This window comes from Blennius ocellaris (assembly GCF_963422515.1).
Source record: "Blennius ocellaris genome assembly, chromosome: 1".
Taxonomy (NCBI): Eukaryota; Metazoa; Chordata; class Actinopteri; order Blenniiformes; family Blenniidae; genus Blennius; species Blennius ocellaris.
The window spans coordinates 21,840,472-21,859,500 of record NC_137650.1 but is presented as its reverse complement, the minus strand read 5'-3'; the positions used below and the strand labels follow the sequence as shown (position 1 = coordinate 21,859,500).

The window sequence follows — 19,029 nt, the reverse complement described above, 5'->3', positions numbered from 1 at the left end:
GTGATCTAAGGGTTAACAGTTTAATAATGCAACTATGCCTGGGTTAAGTGTAGTGTGAAAAGAGGTAAGAATCATTTTAGAGTTGGCGAAGATTAAAGTTTGGCTTGCAGCCAGTCTTACTCTGTGTTGGTTGTTAAAGAAGCTAATTAAACCCACATGAAAGCCCCTCCTTGGGTGCAAGAAAGATTAAACACCCTCAGGTGTATTCTCTCCAACTACGGCACAACAAAAATGGAACAGCGATTAGACAGCATGCACAGTATGCAATATGTAAAAGCCATCTGCAGGGTGTGTTTCCAGATACGATATTAATCATGATCAAGATTCCGGTGATGGAAAAATTGCTGTTGCGTGATAATAATGATGTTACTTGACTTGTAATGAAAGCCTCATTTTCTTTCTGACTTTGTTTACATGGAGCTCACCTACCACAAAGTATTTAGGCCCAGTGTTGCAATGAGGTACTGTATTAACATTTTATGCTCATCAGTCCATCCATTATACTGACGTTGTCTCTTTTCAATCCCTTTACTTCCCTTTTAGGCATAATGATGAGGAAAGAAACTTTTGTTTCCTCAGTGTGAGAGTGTGCATGTCCCCAGTGTGCAATCATAAACACAAAACAAACACAAATCATGCATGTGAGGTTAACTGATAACTCTGAAGTAAGCCACAAACAGAATGGATTCATGGATTCTGTAGGATTAGACAGGACATCAGAATCATGGGTCATCCAGCTTTCTACAAACAGAGAGGAGGGGACTTTGCAGACTTTATTTTTTTAGTGGTTGTCCCATCTAATTTCTCCATTGTTAGTCTGCAGCAGTCATGTGACTTTGTGTATTACTCCTATTCGTCATCGACTGATAAATTTGCCCTGTGCAGTCCTGGACCACCATAAACGTGGTCAATACATTTTAGTCTGGGACCACCCCAGACAAGTCCTAGAATATAAAAATAGTTTTATATGGCCGTGATTGCCCCTGACCTAGTCTGGGACCAATAAATCTGAACATCGCAAACCGAGCGGAACATTCAATTCACTGGCAACAGCTCTGGTGAACATTCCTGCAGTCAGCATGCCAATTGAACGCCCCTTCAAAACTTGTGACATCTGTGGCATTGTGCTGTGTGATCAAACTACACATTTCAGAGTGGACAACGTGGGGAGGGAGTGGCAAGAGCAGGGAGGGAGTGTGTCAATGCAAGGTGTAAATACTTGGTCTGCACGACAGATCTCCGTGCAATTCCCACCTATGGAGGCCGTACTTATACGTACTGCTCATGTACATTGTCCTTACTGACTCGCATGTTGTAAGTGCGTGCAAGTGCGATGAACATGAGTTTTTACAGGTAGAGGAATCCCAGATAGAATACTTAGTAATCAGTGAATTATTTGTAACATTTCAGTCAACTCGGATAAATAGTTATGTATTTAATACACACACAGACGCATATTTTTTTTTTTAAAAGCAGTCTTTATATTTCCAAATAAATGCCAGCAACCCAGAGCAACTTGTGTTGTTTTCATCTTCATGATAAATTTTTTGATGCATTTTTTGACCGATGCAATGAATACATTTCTAGGAATTACTGTTGATGAAAAGATATATATTTCATGTATATCGTATATGCATATATATATTTAGTATAGTATCATATGGCTTTGTTTCTCACAACGGTCTTCTTTGCGCACAAGACAACCACCCCAGCCCAAAACTGGGCATACCCGTTCCACCTCGCTAATGACTATCAGTCATATTTAAATCATGTCTTTACACGTTTACAGAGATACTTTGAAATCCAATCCTTTAAATCAATAATTCGGAAAAAGCATGTAGCGTCGCCCTTGAGCCATGCAAACTCGGGAAGTCGGGTGTCCGACAGTTTCACGAGCACCTGAACGCATCACTCAAATCTGTCATTTTTGAAGCTGCGTTTTAACTTTACAGCTTATTTGTTTTCAGAGATACAGCTGCTAATGTTTACCATTCGTCCTTGGAAATGAAATGTTACATATATTTCACTTATCAACATGCGTTTTTTTGTTTTTTTTTATTACTTCGTTGTGTGCGCATTGGCTGTCGAAGGCCCGCGCGAAAGTTTCTCACGCATGAAAATTGCTACAGCGTGTCTGCGTGCTCCAAATCTGTACGGCGGCTGTACTCACCTGTGACCCCCCCAATTATGGCCACGTTAATGCAGATAGACAGCGCGCACTTGCAAGTAGGCGGGTCGACCTTAGCTTAAGACACACCTGTGTCATAACCATGCTGCCTAATCAGCATCTTGATATGCTGCACCTGTGGGGTGGGATGGATTATGTCTGCAAAAGGAGAGGTGCTCACAAACACAAATTTAGACAGATTTGTGAGCAATATTTGAGAGAAATCGGTCTTTTGTGTATATAGGAAATGTTTTCGATCTTTTGAGTTCAGCTCGTGAAAAAAATGTGAGCAAAAACAAATGGTTGCGGTTTATATTTTTGTTCAGTGTGTGTGTGTGTGTGTGTGTGTGTGTGTGTGTGTGTGTGTGTGTGTGTGTGTGTGTGTGTGTGTGTGTGAATATGTGTGATTGGCCCTGGAGATCTGTCCAGTGTGTATTATATATTACTTACTCTTTTAGTGTCAATGTCATGTGAAGACTGTCTTCAGGATCTCTCTCTCTCTCACACACACATATATAAACAGAACAGCTTCCTCTTTTGCCTGGCTGGAAATTGTACGCCCTGAGCTCCCGCCAAGCTCCTGTTGCTGAGAGTGAACCAGCTGCACGCACTCCCCGAGCCCCCCCTCCCGTCGGTTTTTTACCGCTAATGGAACAGCCCGGTGCGCCCCCGTCCACCCCCGCCACAGGAGCGCACTTGGTAGAATCCCACTGGTGCCTCTCTGGCTGGTTTGTCCCTGACTCAGTAGTATCACACAGGCAGCAGCCAGCCGAGCCGCGTCCTGCACACACCAACTACCGACACAACACACACACACACTCTCTCTCTCTCTCTCTCTCACACACACACACACACTCACACACACACACCGAGTGTGACGACTGAAGAAGACAGTCACAAGAAAGAAGCAAAGAAATCCTCGGTTTTACGGTCTAAGTCTGAGTCTTCTGGGTCTTTGGCATCCCTGATATGACCCTTTTCAGCCCGAGATGTGAGTACAATGGATACATGGTGTGTGTGTGTGTGTGCGCGTGTGTGTGTGCGTGCGCGCGCGCGCGTGCGTTACCGGATGTTGGCATGCAGCAGTGTTTCTTTTTCGCCGTCTCCTCTTCGCTCACTCCTGCCATTTTTTTTTTAAGCCTTTCGCCCAACAAAACCTCTCGCCTTGTATTTGCTCGTCTTTGTCATCTCAGGTTCTCTCCAACTTGCATTACCAAGGCTGTTTTTTTTTTTTTTTTGTCCGTCACTGTCCAGGCAGACACACATTTGACCCGGGAGAGGAAATCCAGGGTGGGGGGTGGACCTGGAGCTGTGTGATGTAAACACCGTGATGAGACAGATTTACTCTGAGATCGGAAGTGTGAGGTGTCAGTTTCTCACACAGGCCATGTCATGAGAGCCTGCAAGGAAGAAATTGCCAAAGGATCAATTATGTTGTACAAAAAAAACCCGGTCTCCGATGATTGATCGTACGCATATTTGTCTTCAAACTTGTGGACCGAAGCCTGTATTTATAAACACTCCTGGATCAGTTGGATCAGCATGCAGGGGGGGAGATACATCTTAAGTTAAACACGAGTTTATATACTGCAGCCTGCTGCCAGAGCGACGACGTTTCGCTTGAGAAAGCAAAGACAAGTTCAGCAGAACAGGCTGAAAGACTTCAAAGGGAAATTCAAAGTCATCTCAGTCTGTCTGTATTTGATGTTCGCTGTATTCAGGTTCTGGTCTTGGTGCTTGTATCGCCCTCAACTTAAAGCATAGAGCTTTAGTTTGCCTCCTGTTTCACTGCTGTGTTGCATATTCAAGCTGTATTTTAGGCATTCAGACTCCTCTTTTCCTATCTTTCCTTTTTTTTTTTTTTTTTACTCTTTTGGGGTTTTAATCCACATTATATATCACATTTTGCCATTAGAGTGGAAACTAAGGCTTCATGGTTGCCAGTTGGCTTCAAGCCTGATTTGAGGTCAGCTGCAGTAGTTGAAGATGTAAAGAGTGGGTGTACGTCAGCTTGAGGCATGTATGCTATATCCACATTGACAAACCACCTCATATGTAATGTATTCATTAACACATTTTTTTTTAAATCGCATTAAAAAAACTGTGCATATGTCAGGAGCTCATGCATGCTTTCCTGAGCTACGAATTGTTTTAAACATCAGTTTAAAAAAAAAAAAATCAAAGACAAAGACAAAATGTGGTAACAAATCTTCCAAATGATCAAATAATTATTTTTACAAGATAAAAGAGGTGCAACAAAACATTTTGGCAAGTTTGAGTATTTTAATGAAATTGTACCGAAATGTGTTTAAAAAAAAAAAAAAAGGTAAAATTATGTTTTTCCATCTGTTTTGGTTTCCTGATTGCAGACAGTGATTCATCTTGACTTACTGTCTGAGTTATGATGATCAAAAAGCTGTAGGTTCGAGCTCCGCCTGCATCAATTACATCAAAAGAGATGACACTGATGGATGAAATGTACAATACAACAAACAAAATCAATGTAAGCGGAAGAGAAAACTATCTTGCTGCAGCATAATTTTTCAGCAAGACATTCAACTGCCTCTCAAAGCCCCTTCATCTGTTAAAATGAAATAAATAAAGCTGTCCTTGTTCCCATGGTTGTTACAAAAATACCTTAATTTTTCTTTTGCTGCTGACTTTTTGGATGAAATATTTGCGGGGGGAAAAACAAATTTGTGTGAAATCAGAATGCAAAACATTGGTATTTGATTATGAGGGGAAAAGTAGCAAACATATCAGTCAATCATCAGAGTTTATAATCCGTGTTGAAATTACTCCAGCGACTTGCATGTTAAATTAAATTGGGGGGAAAAACACGTCAGAAAATTTTTGGGATGCCGTTTCAATCCATTAAGTGGAAAATCAAAGAATCAAAAGGGAATTGGTGCGAAGACAGAAGACACTAAATCCATCTCCAGGTTTATCTGATCATCTATCTCATCTCCCATGCGTTGGCAAACTCAAATGTTTGTATAATCTGCAGAGGGTGGATTAGGCAACATGCTAAAATGTGAATACAAAATAAGTGCACAAATTCACTCAGTGCAAAGATGGTGTACGTCTTGATGGTTTACTGGATTTTAAAGTCTGTAGGTTAAAAAAATAAATAAATATCAAAACACCTCTCGGTGTATACAAGGCAGCTTCAGCTTTCTTAAAGATGATGGAGAGTTCAAGGACACTCCAGCAGGGCGACTGATGCCTGGAAGGGAAATCCAACAAGCACTTGCCCTTCCTTTGCCCCCCCCTCTAGATATTCAGAGCAAGGAAGGCTTTCTGCATTGTTGCTGTGTAATTTTGTTTCCAGGTAGTGTGATTAAGCTGGCTCTCACTTTGGCTCTGCATGAAGCGGCTGCCTGGCTCCCAGCCTGACATCCTCTGATACAAAGCACAGTGACAGACTGCAGATTGTGCAGAGGCTGATGCTTCAGAACTCTGTAATGCCAAACGCACGCGACCTTCATGTGTCCTCCAGTCACCTTCTGATTTTTTTATTTATTAATTTTTTTTTAGATGTATATATAAAATCGTTGCCTGTTAGATTAAACTGCTGTGTGTTTTTTTTTTTTTTTTTTTTTGTCAAATTACCAGATTTTCAGTTTTCTTGTCCACTGTTTCAAACTAGAAATTATTTTGGCCACAAGGGAGCAATTGAAATCTTGTAAGCGTTTTCTATGAGGTATAAAAACAATAAATTATCGTGCAAAACTATTAAGTTCATTAGAACACACATCTCTATGACACAGCTTGTCGTGGGTTTAATAGAGATGCATGGAGGGAATGAAATATGCTTCAAAAACCACAAGTGAGAGTTTAACATTGATAAAGACCTATCAGAAATGAAAAATTCTTAATCTTCACGAGAACAGACCTACTTTTATCTGTTATCGATTCCAGATTTTGACAACTGTTGCTATAGCAAAGCATAACTGCCAACTGACGTGACTTTTAAACTCGTCTGTTTAATCAGTCAACAAGCAAGTAACCGTTTTCAATATATTACAGTTGTGTCACGTTGAATCTGATCTATTTGTCCACATAAGGTGTTTAAAGGTATACAGGAGGATTTTCAGCAATTTTAGGAAAGAACCGCCCTCTCCACCGTTTGAAAAAAATGCGCATGCGCAACGCTGTACCTGCTCCCGAGACGGAACGCCTACTAAAACGCGTGCGAGAGACATGCACGAGCCCAGTTCTCCTCGTGCACGCTCTGTTTACAAGTCATAAGTCGGCATCGCTCACATAAGCTCACTTTACAAGAAGATTTGCACCACAGGGGGTAAAACTGTGTAAAAATGTCCGAGAATAATGCGTCAGGTCGGCCACCGGCATGATGAGGACCGTGTGGAGTGAGCTGCGCGCAGGGACGAGCACGTACAACGGGCTTACGTCATATATCACCAGAATGATTGACAATTGGGAGGACCAGTTATTTTGATGATCCACCCGGAAGAAGAAAATCCTCTACTATACCTTTAAGGATACCATATGTGTTATTTAAGACATGACACAGCTGTCCCATTGAACGATTCAGACTTTCAAACTGACATTTCAGATCCATAAAAAAATAACCCAAGTGAGAGCTGGTTATCCACCTTGATGTGGTTTTGTTCTGGAACTTGCATTAAAATCCGACAAAATCCATAGCTCCACACCAACAAAAACTAAATTGGCAAAATCAAACAATAAAACGGCAAAAAGGATAAGAAGTCACTGAGACACAATTACCAAAATATTCCTGCTTGTAGTTGATCACATACTGACTTTGTGCCACATTGAGGTCGAGCTAATACATGTTGAGTGTGTTTAAATTCACAGTTTCCTTGTGTGCATTTCTTTTCCCTCTTTTTCTACTGTTCCTGCTCAAAGCTGCAATACATAATGTGAACTTCCCCATAAAACAGGAAATGGGTTCAAAACTCTTAGGTGTAATAAATTGGTGACAAAACAACTGCGGTTATCTAAATCTTTAAAGTTTGAAGATACACCGAGTTGTTTACATTACACATTTATGTTGAGGTTGTGTCTTTTGTTTTGTTTTGTTTGATTATTGAATGTTTTATTATTGACTGTAAATACAAAAAGAAAACTGAAAAGTTATAGGAGTTGTTCCTTTCGTTGGAAAAATCTAACAAACATCCAAAACAGAAAACCATGAAAGCTAAAGTATCAGATATTGGTAGCATCAACTCCTTCTGGTTTCATTTTTATTTATTCTGGTTATTAATGTTTTTACAAATACTACACATTTCTGTCTTTATCTGTTCAACTAGGTTACTTCTCACAACATTAACTTAAAATTGACTTTTATTAGACGTACAATACCACTGATTTCATTAACTGCTCTGCATCTTTGTATAATGGAAAATGTAGGTTTTGAATTGAAACTGGGGTGATGCTTATTTTTGTAACTAAGAGGTGGAGCAGCTTGTGATTGTGATTCTATTTTATAGATTCAACATAACATATCATAATGTAATGACAAGTTAAACTTGGGAGATCAATCACTTCCAACCTCTCTTTATTATCTAGACTACGGAATGAAAGCAAACATTTTATTTGTTCAATTAACTGATTCGATTTCTTCATGTTACTCTTTATGCCTCAGTTAATTCTACCCTTCTGCGAAGGGACTGCATGTGATTTCTGTAATTTCCACTGTCAACATTAATATTGGGTTGGACTTTTCTCCTTTTGTTATTTTGTTCACTTCAGTCTCCGTCTTCAGGAATTAATAAGCTATTCAACAGAGTCCTAAGCAGCTTAACTGGTGCCAAACTAGAACAAGACAATTGTGCCATTGTCACAATATCGTTTGACATTTACTTCAGTCTGTTACGGTGGACAACACGCAGAAATATCCACAAAGTGATATCAAGGACATATTAAGTCCCACACTTCTTGCGATAAATTACCTTCAGGTTTGGCTTTTGTTTTCTTTGGACTTTGACGGCTGGCAGGTTTACACAATGGTCGTCATCGTCTGAAGCGATTACATCTGAGGAAAGGTTCACGTTTTCGTGCTCCCCGATTGATTGTCAGTTGCTGTTGCTAAAGAAAGCAGTGAACATCGATGGATTTAAGTATTACTTGTATATATATACCTTTGCTTTAATGGCTAAAATAAATGATACCATGGTAGATCTTTCATTGTTTTGAAACTTTAAACTCTTCAAACGGCTCTTAGTTTGAAGTTTCAAAAGGCGTAAAAGCATCTCCACTGCTTCCAAGCAGGAAAAATACACAACGGGAATACAGTCGCCGAGTGGGCATGTATGTGAAGCCGTCGCTGGAGGAGCAAACTGTGGCGTATAGGATTTTGTTTACCAAACAGTGCTCTGATTACCTCCTGAGGTTTTGCTCCTGTTGAGCACGATAACTGTGCTCAGCAGCATCCTCCCCTCTTCCTGTGGAACGGCTCCATCATGCAGTCAATCATACAGTCGTCGTGTGGCTTTTGCAAACGCGCGTCATAAAACTCTGTTCGGTTTTCCTGCCAGTATTCTTCCCGCGTGAGCGACGCTGCATTATGTTGAACGTATTTGGTGGAACTCTTTGTCCTTTTACGTGGAGGATGAGATGCGTTTTGCATTACGTGTGTTGTAGTACTAATGTTTATGGAACTTTAAATTCAGTAATTAATTTTTTTTTTTTTAAACCTGATTTCCCCCTGTGCATCATGTAATATAGTCATGACTACCAGTCCTGGTATCCTTTTGGTCACAGGTTGAAATTTTGACGTCCCTGTTGCATAATGACAACAAACCATAAGTTGACATTTGAAATACAGCCATCTTTCCTAGAATAACGAATCCCTACATACATTTAGTTTGAAATGGGTTTTGCCCTCGCCCCTCAAATTTAGCACATTAAAAGGAAATCCGCTGGCTTGCGTGGGTCCACGGTTGAGACGAACGAAGTGAAGGTTTCCCGCAGTAGCAGCCGGTCCCTCGTCCGGCGGGGAGACCGTCGGCCGCAGAGGAACCAGCGAGCAGGTCACCGCTCGGCGATAAACTGTCAGGAAATTATCTCTGCTGTGGGAGGTGAGGCCGCATACACGTGTCTGGATTTCTTTTCACACATTCAGACCCATGCTTAATTAATTGTAGCTTCCAGCCATTTGACAGTCACGCTGTGCGAGTGTATGTGCAGCTGGCTCAGTCACACTCCATTCACCGTCCATCTGTCCATGTCAGACCGGACTCTCCTCTCTCCTCTCCTCTCCTCTCCTCTCCTCTCCTTTCCTTTTATGCACCTTTGAGTAAATCCTGTAACCAACATGGCTTCTGCTTAAATGGCCAAAGAGAACTCGTGTATACACGTAAAAGGCGTTTAATTTGAACTATTTTTATTTCTCGATAAAGTTTCAAGTCACCGTAGTTTAGAGTGGTTTGTTTTCTTTTGCCACTTTTGATTTCTTCCCACGGTTCAAAAACATAAATGTTCATCCCAAACCATCTTTCAGGGCAAAGGACCAGGTCCAGGTGACCAGATTCAGTTTGTCTTAAGATGCCTCCTTCATGGACAAATAAAAATATGCATAAACATGGAAGACAAAATGGGAAGTGGCACGAGCACTCGATATGTTCTGAGGGAAGATGGATATGAACACAGCTGCTGTCAGTCTTATCCAGCCTTTATAGTCATTCTCACATAAAGTGTTTTATTTCAAACATAAATAATTAAAAAAAACAACCTGTTAATACAATGAAAATGAAAACTTAACATCCTCGAAAAAGAGTAGAAAGAAGCGCAGGTGTATTAAATCCAACCCACTCTCCAGTCCATCTGTTTGCATCCTGTGATCTTTTTTTTTATTCTCATAAATTGAAATAACTACAAAGTTAAGAAAGTGACAACAAAAGGAAATAAACAGAAGAAACCAAGAAGTCCCACCCCTTTCGACTATCAGTTTCAGAATGTTCGCCGAGGAGTCAGTTATTATGGTCCATGATGTGTTCTGTTGTAAATTGAACCAGATCAGTGAATTTTTATGTTTGAGACTGTAAGAATAGTGGATTTGTGTTGATCTCTGTAAAGTGATGACAGTCTTTTTTTTTTTTTTTTTTAATTAAAGCTTTGGATCAACCTGAGCAGACTGTGTGTGTGTATGTGTGTGCGCGCACACGCATTGTTCACCCCCTTTGTTGTGTAGCACTCTCTCCCATATCTGTACTAAGTTAATTGGTTGCTCTTTCATGCAGACATGAGCATGAGTGGAGAGTTGAAGTCAAGCCGCTCGAGGGCAGCCAGTAAGAGGGCCAGCAACACCACTTATGGGTGAGTATGACTCCCTTCCTTGCCCCCTAACACACACACACACACACACTCGCACACACTCCCACAACTGACTCACTGTAAACTCTGTCATGCCTCACCTTAACCTAACCTAAGTTTAACATTGAGACATGTTTTCATGATGTCAACTTGCATTTTTTGTTGTTGTTTTTTTTTTAAAATGTAGACAACATTCCTCAGAATGTGTGGTGTGCAGGGTTTGGTCCCCCTAGCAGTAATACAGTCACGTCCACACGGATGATAATCACGCACTCAATTATTTGAAGCCGCACCTTTATCTGTAACGCAATGGTTGCACCACAGCTTTCCAATCAATGCAGCATTATTCGTTATTAGCTTCATACCGGCTTTCTGTGGAAGCTGAAATTGATTTTAACCCGAGGAGTCGTCTCCATCCGTCAGTGTTTTAATCCATCTGTTGATGTAGTGCAGACATACGATTGGAGCTGATTACTGCTTATTGCAGGTGGCTCGATACAACACCGCAGAGCTGCACTCGCATAAACTCGGTGCTTGGATAGCAGGAGAAGGGACTGGAGGGCAGTAGGGGAGATGACCGTGAGTGGGCTTGTTTGAATTCGTTCATGCCTTCGCTGCTCTTAACACGAGCTCTTCCCTTGACCTGCATCTCTCGCTGTGCCTGCAGCTCTGTCGGCCTGAGCTCGTCTAATGAGCACAAACCACAGAAAAGATTGTTTGAGTTGATTCTTATTTCGTAGCTCTTATCCCTTTTGACTCCAGTCGTAGTGGTTTGCTCAAATATGTCTATTGTCGGAAATGTGGAATGGAAACAAGGGCAAAAGGGATATTTAATTTCGCTTTTGGGAAATATGATGAAAAGATAATCATGTGAAGATTGGCAGTGGCTACGCCAACAGTGTTGGTAGTTAAGAGGAGAGTTGTTCACCGATCCCTTACAGGTAAAGTTGAACATGTATGCCTCAATCATAAATTTAAATTATTGTGTGCTTCTACTTCTAGACCTTGACTTTTTTTTTTTTTTTTTTTTTTTTGCTTTTCTCACCCGGTATGTCTGCGGATCACAACAAACTTCATCAGCCACAGCTCTTTAAAATGCAGAACTGCATACATGTCGCGAGAGGTTTGAATGGCTTAAAGCTGTTTCTACCACATTTTGAAACTTGCACTTTTAGAGTACTTTGCTAAATGGCAAAAAATCAGAAATCGGTTAGAGATGCAAACAAAAGCGAAACTGAATATTAACAGAGGAGAATATTAAGGCCAACTTGGTTATCTCCAGCTTAATCGGCAAATCTCATTATTCTGTGCAACTGGAGCTCTGCATATTTCCGCAAATACGAATACTCATCGGATATCCATCATGGTGGGTCGGTTCTCGGTTGATTTCAACATATCATAAAATCATTTAAATTATAATTTTTTTTTCAAATCTCTAGTTGATATATTAATAATACATCATGTGTATTTATAAATACAGCTTTAGCAGTTGTTGGCGTCCTCAGCATGTCCTTCAAAACAGTTAATCCAGCTCTCTATGCTCCATCCTCCACTCCCTCTCTGCCTAAACCTTAAACCCCCCAAACGCTATTTGCCCATTCCACCATGGAGTTATTCAACAGAGTGCTGCCGTGCATTAATGAGGTTAGTCATACAACGCACGCACAAACACATCGACGCGGTGACTAACTGCATATGGAAAACACCTGAGGTCTCGTCCCCGATGTTGCCGTCGGATGTTTTGCAGGGCATGCCATTGAGTAAAAACCGAACGAGCTGTATTTCTGAGGTCATTTCGGGTTTATCGACGCGTCGGGTTGTCTTGAACTGTCGTACCTTGTTCACAAAAAAAACAAAACAAAAACACTCTGAGCCATATCTTATATTTTTGCACAAAGCAATGCAGCTGCGAGCTCGGTACTCAGGTGGGGTGAAGAATAAATGTACTTTAACACCTCTCGGTGCTCGTGAGTGCGCTGGTCTTGAAATGAGGTGGGATATCGGGCATGTTATTAACTCACTGTGATCTTGAGGCAAACAAAAGCAATTGACCTATTGACAAACTTGTATAAATCATTGGTCTTAATTTCATTAGGTTAAAGCGTATGGTCCGTGTCGTAATAAAATTGCACCATGGCGTTCTACCCATATTTTGTGCATATACTATCACAATGGACCTTGTGAACCTTACTGTCTTGTGAAGGCTGCGTGGTATCTTGTTATCACAAGCTTCTCTATTTTCCAGACTTCAAACTCGTAAAGGCTTCCTCACTCCCTTTTCCAGCAAAGTCTTATCTAGTGAGAACCCAACGCTGCTTCTGTGAACGTCAAGGTGAATTCCTTGTTGCTGATACTTCAACAGGCCTATCGTGCCCGCGTTCCACCCCTCCCTCACCTACTTGTTTTAGCACTTTATTCCAACAATATATCCATGACATCTGTAACAGGAGATATTGCATGCATTTCCATATTCATTTTGGCTTGGTTGTACCTATTCTAATCATTTTTCATGGGAGTGTCTTGGGCATAATTTCCTATCGGTCAGTCAGGTGTTATCTCCCAATGCCTTTAAACATCTTTCAGTGAGGAAAAGTGACAAGTGTTTTTTTTTTTTTTGGCATTTCACAGCAGGTCTTAGTTTTATGATGTAAATGGCTAAAAGTGGAAGTTAATGTTCAAAATTGAAAACTGGCAGCTATTTGTGAAAATAAATTGACAGCTGGGGTTCAGGACCGAGGACATCTGCTGTGTAGCAAATAAATGGAATTTATTTTTATAGCACATTTTGCCCCTTTAACAGTCTCGACTTACTATCTTTAATCATTCACATCGCCACTTCCCGCACTCGCACACACTAGGGGTGACAGCTGCACTTCAAAACGTTCGCACCCCATTTGGAACGAGTCGAGGTTCGGTAACTTGCCCAACGACACCATGACATGTAGACGAAGAGGACGAGACGGAGGATTAAACCACCAAACCTGGAAGTGCAACCTGCTAGTCAATCACTCGTCAATCTCGAAAACGCACAATGTAACCTGCAGTCAGATCTGATCCTCATGGAGTTCCTGTTGCACCCTACCGTTTCAAATAATTTAGTTTGTTTTCTTCAAAGTGAGTGATTTTAAACAAATGTGTCCAAAATAAGGTCTGTGCCAAATTGATCTGTGGGTTTAAACACTTAATTTTCCTTTTTTTTTTTTTTTTTAACAAGGTAGCTTTTCAACAAATCAAGGCTCACTAAAGAAGAATATTGGTGACAAAATAGGGAAAACCAAACTAACAAAAGAAATCAATTGATTGCATAAAATCGTCCTCTACTGAGGGGAGCTTGCGCTTGATATATTTTTCTGTATGTGACGCCCAGTGGGAAATGTTTGGAAACTCATTGTTGTTCATGAGATTTGGCCACTCATCTTGAATTGAAAACCCTATGGTAATATAGCAGTCGTGGGATTTTTGCATGTGATGTTATACAGTCAAAAAAAGACTAAACAGATTATGGAGCTTGTGGCCATGCTGGTCTGTATTTTAGCTTTGAGCTGGATGTTTACGTGTGTGTGTGTGTGTGGTCATGTGTATGTATGAGTGTTTTTATTTTTATAGTATGTGAAGCATTTTGTGCTTCAACCTTTTGTATGAAAAGTCCTTTATGAATACATACATTTTGATATTTGATCTATGTACTATTCATCTCGGCAGTTTACCAGTTTAATATAGTAACAACAACTGATTCCCAAATAAGAACCTCAACCAATTAGGCTCGCTTATTTATGTAGATATTTGGTGATGGCTGGAATGTACTTTAAGGTTACACTTTTGACCTGATGGTGAACTTCGGAGGTTATCACCAGAGCTGAGTAGCAATGTATGAACACGGTCATTCAGCTGCTTTATAGATATTAGAATAAATACCCTCTAAAATGCAACCTGACAGAAAAATCATATGTAAAGATTGCTACTGTGAACTTCACTAAAGTCTGTTCAAAATGTTTTACTATAAGCCATTTAGCAGTTATTGAGACATAACTAGCTTGACCATCCTAAGAGCTATAGTGTTACCATGGCCATAAATAGTCCTATTATGTGAAACTACAAGTATAAAGAAAAAAAACCTATTAAATAGGATTTCCTTCATGGTTCTTGGAAGATGGGGTCTACTTGTAAATGAGACAAAGAATAAATGATTAAATAATTGAATTTACATGGTCGTATATCAGAAATTGAGACTTCAATACAGTCACAGATGTAAATGACGGTGAGACGGCAACCAAATTCTCTCCGTCCAGTCTCCAGTAATCCTGCACCATGCTGCTGGCATCATTGCGCCCGTTTATTCCCTCCTCCCACTGTTCTCACAGAGCCGGGCCAACAAACACTTCTGCCTGTGGCCTAGATTACTTCACACACAAACTTTCTATCTCATGTCTACAATACCAAAGCAGTGTAATCTGCTCAACCAGCATTATGTGTTACTGAATGGTTATTATTGCGACAAACAAACATAAATGTTCATCCTGTACTTGTCCTTGGATCCAATGAAAATTATTTATTGCCCGTGCGCATGTAGCCGAAGCCATTTCTTGTTTCGTGATAGCAGGCCTGTTTACCCCCCCCCCCCCCCCCCCCCCTGCCTCCCACCCCTGTATATCTCCCCCGAGGCTATTTGCTCCAGAGCGACCCGGGCAACATATGGGTGTTGTCATCATTTATCGTTCATACTTCCTGACGGTCACAGGTCCCCTCCAGCTTGCCGAGCTCCAGCTGTGGGAGCATGGATGCGGTGGAGTGAACGTTTCACAACCCAAATGCTGTTGCCGCTGCAGCCGTGGACTCTGTACGCTCCACTGCACTACAACAAAAGCTTACTGTACCGTGTTATGGTGGGCCTTATGGGGGGGGGGGTTCAGGTGCTGCAAGAAGAGTCTTGGGGGGGGGGGGGGGGGGGGGGGGGGAGTGCATGTGAATGCGTGTGTGGGTAATTAACCCCCAGTTTGGGTTATCAGATTCGGTCCAGCAGGACAAAAGGTCTTTATAGTTTAGTGGTTATTTATCGATCGTAGTTGCAGCCACTACAATAAGAGGAGCAGTTGCCAGTATCGTGCAGGACCACAATCTTGAGATCCACCCCAATGGGAGAGCTATAAGTTTAAAAAGATTGCACAGCTCAACTCTCTCCTCCTCAGATTTTCTTGAGCATACTTTCAGGGCATTCTCGATGAACCTCGAGCTTGTGCTTGACTATATGCGGTTGTAGTTCTTCACAGGCAGTTTTTGTGGAGAGTTTTTTTTTTTTTTTTTTTTAATTTCCACTGTCTGCTCCATTTTGCATTGAAAGGGGAAGCAGAGAGGCACAGAGGAAGGAGAGGGCGGACTGGTCCCAACACCGAGTGGCAGAGTGTACTGAACATCTGCTCACTGGTATTTTTGTCTGCTTTCGCCACGCGCTTCATTCTTTTAATATTCTCTCATCTATTTTAATTATCAGGAGGCTCAGTCAGAGAGGACTTTGAGTTAGAGTGGAAACCATGCAGCAGGCACATCTGTGATATAGACTCCAAAAGGCTTAAAAGCTAATGTAATCTATAGGAAATAGCCCTAAAGCGTGTTATTGATGAAATTATGTAGCTTAAATGTTATGTTTCTGTGTTGGCTGTACTGCCACCCAATTACTACTACAACTACTAATACAAATATTTTATATACAGTTTGTGTCAAAATGGTACAAAGTATTTTTTTACAATGCCGCTATAAAAATGCCACAATGAAATATGTAACACAAAGGAAGCTTTCAGCCATCTCCAATTATATTAAAATAACGATAAAAGACTAAAACTTCAAACAGAGCGTATTCCTCTTATAAGATTTAATCCTAGCCTCAGAGATGAAAACAATGTGACACAATCAATCTTGCTAACAAAAAAGACAGTTATCAGAGGGTTTTTCATTAAGAGGTTCTTTTGTGTTATTTGAATAAAGATAACGATTAGATACTGATGAAGCTCCTCATGCAGATTGATTCACAACTGCGGAGCTCTTACAGCTTTAGCGTTTAATTGTAGAGTGGGAGAATTCCGCAAATAGGAGTGCATCATTAAAACAGATGAGTGATGCAGGAGAAACTAGTCAAAACTGAACAAAATGTCGAGTTTGAATACTAAATAATAAGTGGCACTGTGATTGATGCGGTATAATGCCATTGGCAGCAATGAGCTATTAAGATGTTGGTCACAATGTGACAGTTTACTGAGGTTTACATGGGCTTGTCAATTTGCCATAGAACAAATGTAAAGCGAGTTGCTGAGCTGCTGTCTGTTTCTGTTGAAGTCACTCAGCCAACCACTAGCATGAGCGTCATTCCATACTTCCCTACTAAAAGGGAAAACACCACGAAACTCCTGTTTACTAGTGTACACCTCTGGGCCTGGTTCTGCAGGTTCCTTCCTATGAAAACGGGAGGTTTTCCTTCCCACAGTCACTTGTGCTTGCTCATGTGAATCAGTTGGATTTCCTCTATGAAAGTGCTCTGACGTGGCTTTGTTGTATTCGGCACTAGATAAATAAAGTTGAATTGAATTGAATTCATCTTTTCAAAAAGCACATCATTAACAATTGACCCACCGTCATCCCAAAAGTACCTTAAATACTGCATAAAGCTGCTAAATCATATCTCCAGTCATCTGCTGCCCTACCAGATATTCCTTTGTGGACATCTTATGTACACAACCTCAAATTCACCACAGCGCTTCAGATATGGTATAAACCTGCAACGGGAATCTGTGTAGATCTGTTCCAACTCATTTGTCACCATAGAACTCCTGACGCGTGTTTTGACAGATTGTACGTCGCCCCAGGCTCTGACTTGGCCGACATCTGTAAACCCACCACAAGCACTAAAATGGCAAAGGGCAAACAGAGTCAATCTGCACTAAAGAAAGAAAGAAAGAAAGCAATGCTGACGCTGACCCATTTTTTTTTATTTTTTTTTTTCTGAGTAGCATCTTTCTGCATGATATTGTTCCTGTGTTATCACTCTGGACTGTCACAACACAGCAGACTGCCAGCTGTTAGGACGGCCACCCAGAGCTAAATGTGCACACACTGGATCAACATCATTTTATTTCCCCCCCCCCAATGGCTCGTTCATATTATTTAAAGAATAACGTGCTCCCAGTAATAACCTGTGTTTATTTATTGTTACTGGGATGGATGTCCCAGAGGAAACTTGGAATTGTCAGCTCGTCCACGTCCCAAAAAATACAAAACTCTACCTAAATAAAATAGATGTGCTCTTCTAAAATTAAATGCACCAAAATAAAAAACAGTTAAACACCACACACGTACACACACAGAAAATTAATTCAGTACTATAAACACATCACTTTAATACCTGAAACCTCTGCTGCCCCTAAAAAAAAAAAGCTCATTGTGTGTATTTCAGGTTAACAGTGAACAGGATTGGTTGAATGCAGAGAATCGCTGGTCATTTTGTTCCATGCTTTGGCTTGTCACACAAAAATGCGTGAAGAATGCACATCTTGATAATTACACCTCAGACATCATTCTTGTTGTGGATTCTGCGTGAAGATGTGAATGTCAACATGCCGTTTGTGATCCAGGCATGCTTCATGACTGGAGCTGTGTGACATTGTTGAGTCGGGGTACAACAAACATCTTGCGGACCACATTGACTTTCTTCCAATACACAGTTGTTGACTTGGCTGTGAGTCAAAAAAGTATTGGGTTTTTTTGTGCACACTCAGAAAATCAGTTAACAAAGAAAAACAAGGGGAAGATATGCAGGGAGAAAAACCTGCGCCTGGTGTCTGGTGGTTCATTTGTTCAAAAAGCACGACGCGTCCTCCAGTTTACAGTGATGAATTTCTCGCCATTTAGCTTCCACTCTCAAATAGCGCGGCCGTTCTGCTTATGCCTGCACCTTGTTAAAACGCAGTTAAATCAAGTGTGGAGAGAGTTTGTTGCCTGTGTGACTAATTTATCAGTGTTTTTTTATTGTGAGGAGTATTGCTGCTTTGTCAGACAATGGGGCCAGCCGGCTTTCAAGACTATCCGCACGCCAAACATGAGGCAGATCTCGGGTCTCGGCATGTTTGTCTGTGTTTAGCATCACGGCTGCTTTCCAGCCACGTCCCATAAAACCTATATCGTAATGGAACTTGACAGAAGAAGGAAGAGAAGAAGGCAAAGATTCATCATTGACAGGAGGCTTTCTTGTTTAAACCACTTTAATAATCACAGTGGTGAGCTAAAGATTACTAACAATGTAAATATAATAAATAATTTGTCAGCTTTAACCACTTTGAAAACGAAGCCATAAGTGTTGTCACTGAAGTTAACCGCCATGCCATCAGATGTAAGCATTTGCCCACTCAAGTCGTTAGTGCATGCGCAAGCATGCAGATGAGCTTCAGCTGACAGTTTGTACAGAAATTCTTTGGTTATGTAAACCGATTGTTCGGTGTCTGGCTGGCTGGGCTCAGATAATCTTGTAGGTGAAGATGCTGGATGTGGAGGATCTGGGCTGGTGGGGTGTTATGTGG

The 19,029-nt window shown here is 41.0% G+C and overlaps 1 protein-coding gene across 2 annotated transcripts in view; it reads left to right on the top strand.

The window, feature by feature from the left end:
• The first annotated feature begins 2,937 nt into the window (after positions 1–2,937).
• LOC308132071 (heterogeneous nuclear ribonucleoprotein C) overlaps positions 2,938–19,029 on the top strand; it is a 43,506-nt gene continuing 27,414 nt past the window's right edge. For both annotated transcript variants that reach the window (XM_080499018.1, XM_080499017.1), the window contains exons 1-2: positions 2,938–3,158; positions 10,396–10,471. In XM_080499018.1, coding sequence (XP_080355144.1) covers positions 3,137–3,158; positions 10,396–10,471 — 98 coding nt within the window. In that variant the 5' untranslated portion in view covers positions 2,938–3,136. The remainder of the gene's footprint in view (positions 3,159–10,395; positions 10,472–19,029) is intronic.